Source organism: Halictus rubicundus, chromosome 13 (genome assembly GCF_050948215.1).
Source record: "Halictus rubicundus isolate RS-2024b chromosome 13, iyHalRubi1_principal, whole genome shotgun sequence".
Lineage (NCBI taxonomy): Eukaryota > Metazoa > Arthropoda > Insecta > Hymenoptera > Halictidae > Halictus > Halictus rubicundus.
Genome location: NC_135161.1, coordinates 4,100,608 through 4,110,489, shown reverse-complemented (window position 1 = coordinate 4,110,489; position 9,882 = coordinate 4,100,608). Strand labels below are relative to the sequence as shown.

At 33.6% G+C, this 9,882-nt stretch overlaps 4 protein-coding genes across 6 annotated transcripts; all 4 read right to left on the bottom strand.

Annotated features, from left to right (window-relative positions):
* Positions 1–420: 420 nt before the first annotated feature.
* On the bottom strand, positions 421–3,869 carry Beta-phers (phenylalanine--tRNA ligase beta subunit). The gene is made up of 11 exons (XM_076799637.1): positions 3,115–3,869; positions 2,937–2,992; positions 2,718–2,872; positions 2,540–2,609; positions 2,181–2,447; positions 1,915–2,094; positions 1,446–1,826; positions 1,282–1,362; positions 1,114–1,206; positions 769–1,048; positions 421–643 (listed from the first exon to the last, which is right to left on the bottom strand). Exons 1-11 carry the CDS (start codon positions 3,170–3,172, stop codon positions 492–494), a joined length of 1,773 nt encoding a protein of 590 aa, XP_076655752.1. The 5' UTR covers positions 3,173–3,869; the 3' UTR covers positions 421–491.
* A 101-nt stretch (positions 3,870–3,970) lies between these two features.
* On the bottom strand, positions 3,971–5,043 carry Cni (protein cornichon). The gene is made up of 4 exons (XM_076799642.1): positions 4,881–5,043; positions 4,634–4,702; positions 4,257–4,513; positions 3,971–4,185 (listed from the first exon to the last, which is right to left on the bottom strand). Exons 1-4 carry the CDS (start codon positions 4,968–4,970, stop codon positions 4,161–4,163), a joined length of 441 nt encoding a protein of 146 aa, XP_076655757.1. The 5' UTR covers positions 4,971–5,043; the 3' UTR covers positions 3,971–4,160.
* Positions 5,044–5,455: 412 nt separating this feature from the next.
* Spict (magnesium transporter spict) lies at positions 5,456–7,271 on the bottom strand. Its single transcript, XM_076799641.1, has 4 exons — positions 6,870–7,271; positions 6,659–6,781; positions 6,445–6,587; positions 5,456–6,362 (listed from the first exon to the last, which is right to left on the bottom strand). The coding sequence occupies exons 1-4, from the start codon at positions 6,970–6,972 to the stop codon at positions 5,649–5,651; spliced, it is 1,083 nt and encodes a 360-aa protein (XP_076655756.1). The 5' UTR covers positions 6,973–7,271; the 3' UTR covers positions 5,456–5,648.
* Positions 7,272–7,364: 93 nt separating this feature from the next.
* Positions 7,365–9,609, bottom strand: Fy (fuzzy planar cell polarity protein-like protein). Of its 3 annotated transcripts, none has more exons than XM_076799640.1 (7): positions 9,199–9,609; positions 8,976–9,094; positions 8,885–8,915; positions 8,523–8,779; positions 8,264–8,461; positions 7,983–8,182; positions 7,365–7,893 (listed from the first exon to the last, which is right to left on the bottom strand). In XM_076799640.1, exons 2-7 carry the CDS (start codon positions 9,051–9,053, stop codon positions 7,536–7,538), a joined length of 1,122 nt encoding a protein of 373 aa, XP_076655755.1. In that variant the 5' UTR covers positions 9,054–9,094; positions 9,199–9,609; the 3' UTR covers positions 7,365–7,535. The 3 variants fall into 3 exon arrangements, with proteins under 3 accessions (XP_076655755.1, XP_076655754.1, XP_076655753.1); XM_076799639.1 differs by having other exon boundaries at positions 8,523–8,915; positions 9,199–9,318; positions 9,397–9,609; XM_076799638.1 differs by having other exon boundaries at positions 8,523–8,915.
* Positions 9,610–9,882: the final 273 nt, after the last annotated feature.

Sequence of the window (9,882 nt, the reverse complement as noted above, 5' to 3'; positions counted from 1 at the left end):
CCCCCAGATGCCTCCTCGACCATCTATATCATTCCATACGATTCGGCGAGCCATCTTTGCTTTTCCATGGCGGGCAATTTCAAACTACACCTTCCACGTTACAAACGATCATGGATTTTGCCCCCTGAGTCACGCATAATCGCTTTGTCCATTATTTCCCGCGTACACTCTTTCCTTTGCATTATACTTTTCCATTACTGTCTATCTTAGCAATTTAGTTCTCTCTAAATCGATGATCTACGCGTTGGCTGTATATTTCGACGTACGTTCAAATTCTTACGCGCGTGTACAGGTTCGAACAAAGTATTATAAATTTAAAGGCGAACACGTGTTACGTTTATTTGCACACGTTTCTAATCTACAGTTTAGAACATGTCAGTATTTCCTTGGAGTACACTTCAATTCTTTAAAGGATTTCGATTCAAATAAAAAATAGTTTATTCAATAATTTAACAGTAGTTTACAGAATAAACGAGTTTTCGTTTTCATTTTCATAGAAAAGACTCGATATCGATCTCTAATACAGAGCAAGGCATATTTAAATCAAACTTTGTGATTACGTCCGGATGTAGAACGCCCATTTTTCCGATTATTTTTCCATAAGACAAAATGTCTGCGCACCGATGAGGAAGATACGTGGGATCTGGAAAAGAAAACAATTTTGAAGGAAACGCAAGTTACACCGAAAACCTACTGTATTCTTTGTATTGTTGTTTAAATGGTCTAAATGGTCTGTTGTAAGAATGATTTGTCGTTGGATAGAATTACCGTCGACCGTACGAAGACGATATCCGTTGTCATTTTCATCAACGCTGCGTGGTATTTCCAATACTTGTAATACTCTGTCCAGTAAACCATGAATTATCTCAAAACCGTCCGACTTGTTGCAATAAACGGCGCACAAATGTCGACTATTGCGTGCGCCTGTTTCCGTCTTATTATCCTTCAATATAACATCGGAAACTTCAAATAACTTTTGAGGTAGAGCCATCTTCTTGTTAGCAGCTAATGTTTTCAATAATCCTGGTAGTAAAGTTGTACGTGCTACCTATAACGTAAAATACCATAAACCACAAAAAAAAAAGTTTGTCATTATCAATGAGACCGACATACCTGAAATTCCAATGTCTTCGGATTCGATATGTGTACCGCAGGTATACTTTCCAATTTATGACCCAATTTATCGGATATATCTTCACGTGAACACTATATCAAAGAATATAGCGTAAATCAATTCAATCGATATGTGGTTGTGTATATTTTAGTAAATATGTTTTGTACCAATGAGAAGGTCAGTGTTTCCGTGAATCCGGTGCAAGCCAATTCCATGCGTAAATGATCGGACAGTTTATTAAGTGGAAACTAAATTTCAAACGGAAAAAAGTTATACTTTACGTTTTCTTTGTCCTTTGATAAGTAAAACAGTTGATAGTATTTGTTCAAACCTCTTCGGCAACCGTTGAAAGATACGGTATAGTCTTTTTAATGTTATTGTATCCGTACGCAATAGCGATGTCCTCGTAAATATCGCAAGCGTGTATCACGTCGTGCCTTGTGGGAGGCACTTCTACAAGTAATTTTTTATTGTTTCTAGCCGAGCTTTTCAACGACATTTTCGAAAGCAGATTCGCCACTTCGTCTGGAGTTTGCTGCACACCAATGTAATTTATTGCTGTCTCGCAATCGATTTCCTGGGTTCGATATTTCAATTCAGGATAACAAAATACTTCGTTATTAGGATATACAACTTCTACCGCTTCTACCGTGTATTTCGTCTTGCAGTATTGACTAAAGGCACAAACTATAGTATCTAATACTATTTTCGCCTGCAAATATGCATACAGAATATTTTTTCTATTAGTTTTTCCTTCCAAATCTGTTGCACGTCGAAAGAGCGTTATTTCTACTTTTTACCTTTGTAAGGTCTGTCGCTGTACATTCGATCAATACGTTTTTAGTGTTGAGCGTGATTTTCGAATGATTTCCATTAATGATGGGTGGAAGTGATAATACGATCCCATTGCTATCTTGCACTACAGGGAAAACCGGACTGTCTTTTATAATGTGTAGATATTGCTTTAATTGCGTATGATTCTAAGAAAATACACTTCTATTAACCGCTTTCTTCCATTTCCAAACGAAATTAAATAATATGTAGATTAAAATTCTGGAATGCTCACGGCATATAAATTCATTATTTCTTCCCCTGTATACTCTCTGTCTTGATTAAGTGGTTTAAAACGTATATCCGTTGGTGGTTTGGCATCGTAAAGAAATGGACCTTTAACAGTGTCCAGATCATGAGTACCGATCGATACCAAGGTTCGTTTCCTTCCTATATTTTGATGCAACTTATCTTGAAGGTCGATAAAACTATTGTAAGAATCGTTTGTAAACACAACATCGCGCAGAATAGCTGCAACAATGTGTTCTCTGACCTTTGAACACTAAAATATGAAATGATAGGAAAATTTATGTTACGTTTACATGTTCTACTAGAAAACAAAGATTTCTATAAATGTTGTTTCTCTAAATGTACCTCGCTCGTCATGAACATTTTTTGCACACCACTAGTTGGAAACGTGGCTGTGTACCGTGGTATATTGACCCTATATTCAAACATTCAAATATAATAACAATAATTTGATTGCATTCATATATAGAATCGGTCAAATGTAGTTCAAACAATACAATTGCATGTATACTTGTATACTTACTTGTTTAAAAATATCAAGAGGCCTACAGCTAAACCTTCTAGACATAATAAATCGTATCTGTTTGCCGGTATATCAATTTTATATATAACTTCCTCCGATGCTTCCGTAGTTGCATTTATGCCTTTCTCTTTCATTATTATTTGTTTTTCCGTTGTCTTAAAGTTCAAAGTTAATCGAGGTCATTTATATAAAAAGTCATAAAACTCAAAATATACATACCACTTCATCCAACTCTAAACCAAATTTGAAGCACAAATCTTGAAACTCTTCATTGGCTAATTGTAAAACAGTATCAATTGGCATTTTACTTTAAATTAATGTAAGTAGATAAAGGTGATAAACAAATTAGAACAAATGGTAGTATTTAATATGGTAAAAAATATACTAAGTTACTCACAATATGCTTTGCCAAGTGCCTTAAATAATAAGTCACGTTTGACATTAATCGTCGGCATTTTTTTTTATTACACACAGTATTCCTCCCAATGGTATAATACACTGAGCTCGTACAAAAAAATGATTACTTGTGAAGAAATCTATTAAATACTTCCAGAAAAAACACTTCCGATGTACAACAATTATTTTCGAAAAATTGATAGGTGGTCGACACAAGTCGAGGTTAGGATTATATTCGCTGAAACTCTCACGCTGGTAACATTTCAGGGCATAAAATTCTTAATACACGAGATAGGTATACTACGTTAGTACCATGGACCCAGAGGTGCGTGACCATTTGAGAGTAAAACTGTCGCAAGTTACTCTCGAGAGTCAAATTTGTCAATGTTTTATTTTGTACGAATGCTATCGGAGACTGCTATTCATTTCGTGCAAAATAAAACTCTGACGAATTTGACTCGAGAGAGTAACTTGCGACAGTTTTACTCTCAAATGGGCACGCACCCTAAGGTTCATAGTGCCTACGTTCTAAAATTGCTGTGTTCTAATTGGCTGACGATTCGCCGTGTTACCACAGCGCTGTCCTTGTAGCGAGAAACAAATAGAGACTCACTGAGATTAGTGCACAGACAGAGACTGCGAAAAATGAGCGAGAATGCTTATGTTCTATCTTTCTCACTCTCATCACACTTTCTTTTACTGGAAAGCCTGCGCAGAGTTGATTGCATAGTAGGTGTCCTACACCTACACCTACACCTATAACAATACATAAGCACTTACTATACATTATGTATACAGTATACAAGTATGGTACAGTAACAATGGTAAATTCATTGTAAAGACAATACTAATAATAATTGTTATTATAAGTAAATATAATAAAAAATCATAGTACATAGTATTCAAGTAGTACATGAAATTGCAATGTGACTCGATGTTCTTCGTTCTGTCATTCAAGTTTATTTATACAAACAATTTACATTTATGAAGCGTATTATTATTAAAGATGTCTTGTTATAATTAAAAATACAGTAGAAAAGAGTTTCCTCATTGAATCAATGAACTAATCATGCTGGAAGAAAAGAAATAAAAGCCAATTTATCCAAAGTTGGTCGTTTGTTTAGAAATTGACAGTGAACTTACCCATACAAATAATAGAAAAACGATAGAAGATAAAATGCAAGTTTAATCCATCCTTCTCTTTGGTGTGCTGTAAGAACTTGAGCATTTAGTATACTGGTGGGATCATATAGACCTGGCTTGGACATCACCGGTCTGTGATAATATCTCCATAAATGATAAACAATCAATGGAATATTTAGGAGTAATGAAAACCATTGACCACTTATTAGAAACAAAATATTGATGAAAATATGTAAACTGTACTCTGGAATAACAAGCTGAAATGTAAATACATATGTAGTAAGCAAACAATTATTTTTGTGAACTCTCAGGAGGTGTACGTCGTTATCAAACATTGAAAGTATTTGAAAATTAGCAAAGAAAATATTCAGCCTCACCGGATTTAAACTGTTACATTGCTCGATTGAATTCTTATAGCCAGTTTTTAATTCATCGAATGTAATGACCTGAAACATAAATATCTGTGTGTATATATATATATATATATATATATAACCAATTTAACAGAGATCAATTGTATGTAGAGTACTTTAGGTTAGAAATAATTGGTATCGTTTGTTCGCTCACGTCTACATTTAACGTTACGCACGAAAAACTTTGTTGTCAATTACAAATTATACGTACGTGAAATATCGCAAAAAATATTAAAAAAGCATCTACAATTAATGCCACAATGTATGAAAAGGCGGCTAAACTGAACGCCATTATGACCATGCATAACGCAAAACCAAGTGATCCGTTGATACACGAAATCGACTCTTTGATCCCGAATAATAATATATGTATATATATGTAAAAGTCATTGTGTCATGTTATGCATGTCCTAGAGTCCTTTTTTTTTTGTTAATCTTGTAATCACTCTGATGTATACGTAATTGTATCATTAATTTTTTACTTATTAAAAAAAATATATATATACACACATGCGTGCGCACACTCTTTTTATTATGTAAAAAAGACATAACAAAATTATTTATTTATTTATTTTATTATACGATGCATACTTATTACGTGGTACACAATTTTTTTAACATTTTCCTTTTTTCCCACTGTTACATATTTTGTTTCTAGTCAGTTATTTAAATGGATAAGAACCGTGTACAAAGAAGAATATTATGTTCAGGCATAATAGCTTATAACTTTAAAAAATGAAAAGAGTGCATAACAGTCAATAGTAAAAATGAAAAATATAACAAATATTATAGAATAGATTAATTGAGTGCAGTTGGTACATTGAACACATAGAATGTACAGATTTACTTTACCGAATAAAAGTCTTCCTGTGAACACAATATTCTATTAAATATAAATTACTAGCTTTACAATATTGTACAATATATACATGGATGTGAACTCTTATATAGTGCTTGTCACATTTTGTTCAAACAATTTTTACGTACTATACGTATGCCCTAGTTCTGTGTCTAATCTCGTTATTAATCTTTCTTCGTCGGCATTGTTCCATTGGGTACTATTGCTTAGATGAAAATCCCTTTTGGGTCTTAACATATGCTTGATATTACCATAGTGTATGTCTAATTCTTTAAATCCATTTAATAGAAATATCGCGATGATCACAGTGAGAAAACCACAAAAGCAACCTAAAATGTCTTCGGTTCCCATGTTCTGCCATTCTCTAAATAATATCGCGGATGCGATTATCACTAATGATGTAAAAATAACATAATAAATTGGTGTGACTATTGTAGTTTCAAACAAATCTAACGATCTGTTCAAATAATTCATTTGTACACTGATACATAGTATTACGGTAAATAAAAGAACCCATGTTAACCAGTTAGTAAACCCATTGTTAGATCCAGTAATGGTTTCTTTCAAAGCTAGTCCTAGTCCCTTACAGCTCATAACAGTTAACGAACCAATGGATGAGCATAGGCAGATATATACCATAATATTTTGGTTTCCATAAATAGGACCGAAATAAAAAATTGTTAACAGACTATATAACATTACTATTAATATGTAAATAATGTAACCTGGGTCTTTTACTTTATCTACTAATTCGTTTAATGTACTAACTTCTTCATCTTTGGGAGAATGGAGTACGATCATCGTAGAACCTAATACGCATAATAGGCAACCAATCTGAAAGAAACATTTACATGTATCCTTGTTGGATAAACATATATGTATATACACATGTGTACTGTAGGATATTAGCTTTTACCTTTCCAAATAAATTGAGCTTCTCATTTAAGTAATGTGATGCTAATATCGCAGATATTAGAACGCTGAGTGCTCCCAATGGAGTAACTAAGGAAGCTGGTGCAAAAGCATAAGCAGCAAAATTGGCTGCTTCTCCTATTGCCACTTGAATGTGAAAATACAATTTCAGAAGGGTTAACTATAATTATGCTTGGAAAACATTTACAGTTACTTACTTGAAAGAAGACCAGCCCACCATATCCATTCTTTCAAGTATCCAAACCCTCCAGACGATGCACGTATCCCGCCGTATCTTTGAAGACGAATCAATGCTTTCTTTTTTATAATAAAACTAGCTCCTAAATAATCATTGAAATATAGGAAAATTAGCGAAAGTAATCAACTTGTGTGGAATTTAGAGACTTCATGTAATTCTAAGGCACTAACCTATAAAACCACTCGAACCGATCGCAAGTCCAAGACCTATATAAAAGTCTTTCGCATTGTATGATTTTGATTCGATCATAATTTCTGTTAAGCTGCTACTCATCTTTTAATATTGATTAGAAAGAAAAATGAAAATATAGTCAATGTGCCTCGGATAACAACCGTAACACATCGTACCTAAAATACTGTTGTAACATATCGAATTCTTTTATCGATATTTTTCTTACTAACATACATGGCAAAATTAACATTTCAATTGTAATGTGTACATATGTAAATATAAATATTGTATCCCCTAAGAAGTTTTTTTGTTCCCCCTCTAATCATTTACTCTTTTTTAGTTGTGTTTAGTTGTATCTATTTTTTGATCGACGAGTCGCATGTGCTGCAGCGCTGCGCCGCGCCGGTATGTAAATTGTAAATATGCCTACATGGGTATGTGTGCGCGTATGCGTGATTTCTTTGCGCATGTATACGCATACAGATAACTCATCATTATTATTATTATTCATTTATTAAAATACAAAGTATACAAATTTCATGTAACATCTAAATTTTAAACATAATATAAATAATGAGATACGTATTGAAAGAAAGGGGAAGGATTATACTGACTTCGTCGATAGTATTATAATGCAAAAGTGTGAAATGAATGTATACATTCGTTTACCAACAATTTTGCTTATCCATAAGCAACATTTTCAATATTTTCTGACAAATTAATCTCATAGTGTTTGTAGGAACTACGGAGGCATACAAAATACAAAGTATGTGATCGCTTTGTTTAACTGCATGACACTTATGATATTCCGAACATAAATATATTTCTTTTACACTGATGAAATTCCCATGATCTTTGTTGCCTTCATCTTCGGTTACTGAAGACAATATAAAAGTTTCAACAGCTTGATGATAAAAAGTTTTTAATATGTCTAATCTGTGAGATATGCTAATTCTAGTTTTAGCATATCGATCATTTTTACAGAGTACAAATTTTTGCACTTTATAATTTACTAGAAGAAATCTAAAAACAGAAGAAAAAGTAAAGTGTATAATCACAGTATTTGAAAAATTTCTTACGAATTATCTATACGAAGTGATTCAAAGCATTACCCGAGTACTTCTGAATCCAAGTTTATCGATATAGGTAAGTTCCTTGGATAGTACAGTTCAACGCTATTTAAAGTATCGATAGAGTTTTTCCAGCACTGTACAGCCAATCTCTCAACCTCTAATAATTCTGGATTTGGTCCGCATAATGCTAACACTTCTATGTGATTGATTAATGTAACAGACACTAATCGGAAAGCCACCTATGTTGCCTCTTGCATTATATTTATAATTTGTTGCTTCAACATAGTTATGTTTCTAGAATTTTTTGTAAGAATACTTACATTTGGACTTTTATATGGTAAAAATACTGGAATGTCACGTGTTGTACAAACGCTTTCAATAGCTACAACTGTTATTAATAATTTCCTTTCGATAGGATTCAAGCTCCACCATCCTTCTGTAGCAACAGCTAAGCAGCCATGTATTAAAATACATCCATACATGGAATCTAAACATTCCATGTAGCCTTCTAAACAAGTCTTAAATATATTGTTATTTAATATCTAAAAAAATTAGTGAATTATATAAAATTTTTATTACCTGAAGTACATTATTTTCAAGGCACATAATGCACTCTGTCATATTGATGATATCGATTTTTAATGAAATTCCATCTCCTGCATCGAGACATTGTAATAAATTGTCGACAAGTGGGCTACAAGAACGCATGTCTTTCTTAAGTTTCTCTATATTTTTTGCACTCTTTAGTTCGTCTATGCCAACAAACAAAATCATTGCCCCAAAAACAGCATCAAGAAATTCATTTAAAATATATTTTGTAGTTCCATTCGCGATAACTATCAAAGTAATGCTTTCATTGAATTCTTTCCACATGACAGTGGTGTCTGGTAAATCCGTATACATAAGTTTAATATCTTGCGATTTGAGAAACATGTGAATACCGTTCAGCGATGCGATTTTAGAAAATGTCATCTATAACATATTAAAATAAATTTCTAAACAATTCTTATTTAAGCTTTCCTATCTATTTACCGGATCTCCTTCTCCTTTTTGCCGAGAAAACAATGGAATTCCTCCAGAAGATGTTAAACACATAACATGAGCTACCATGATGTATTTAGCAACAATTCTCCTTTATGCGAACTCGATACCTGATAACAAGTATTTATATCAGTTTGTATACGAAATTAAAATCTAAACTACTGAATAAATTGTAGCGCTTCACACATTTTACAATGGAATAAAGATCATTTACTTTCAATTCATTCCAACCTCCGCATCGGCATTTTGGTTCCGATTTGATTACGCTGCGGATATAATAGCGATTTATTTCAATTCGAAAATGGATTCTTTGTTTCAATGAATGTAGATATATCTACAATTATTTAAAAACTGGTATCATTCGATTTATTATCCCCTGAAATCTGATCAAATACGAATTTCTAACCAAAACTTGAATTCCACAGGTGATATCTTCCTGCTTCTTCTCAGTTTATTATTTTTTATGTATATATACATTAGGTGTGTGCGTGTATACAGAGAGTTTTTGTGCCACCGGACTGCTCCGGATAGACTGTGCAGGTGCAGGAGGAGTCAAGACTGTGTATGCACCAGTATGCACAGAGACGATATGAGAGTGCTCACGCCCTGGGTTACGGTGTTCCCACTTTTGTAACATCATCTTTTTAGCATGGAACAGAACTACATCACCGACGAGATATATGATCTGCAAGTCTCAAAGTGGGTGCCAGGTGGGTGCTGGGATCGGTCGGTAACGGCCCCAATCACCGACGAGATATATATAAAGACTGCCAGCACAGACGAGGTATAGGAGTAGACCAATCACCCAATGTATTTTTCTGTCTCACGCTCGGGGGGCTCTAGAGCCCCCGTACCATTCCGTGTCACATGCTACCGTATCATCCAGAACTAATATTGT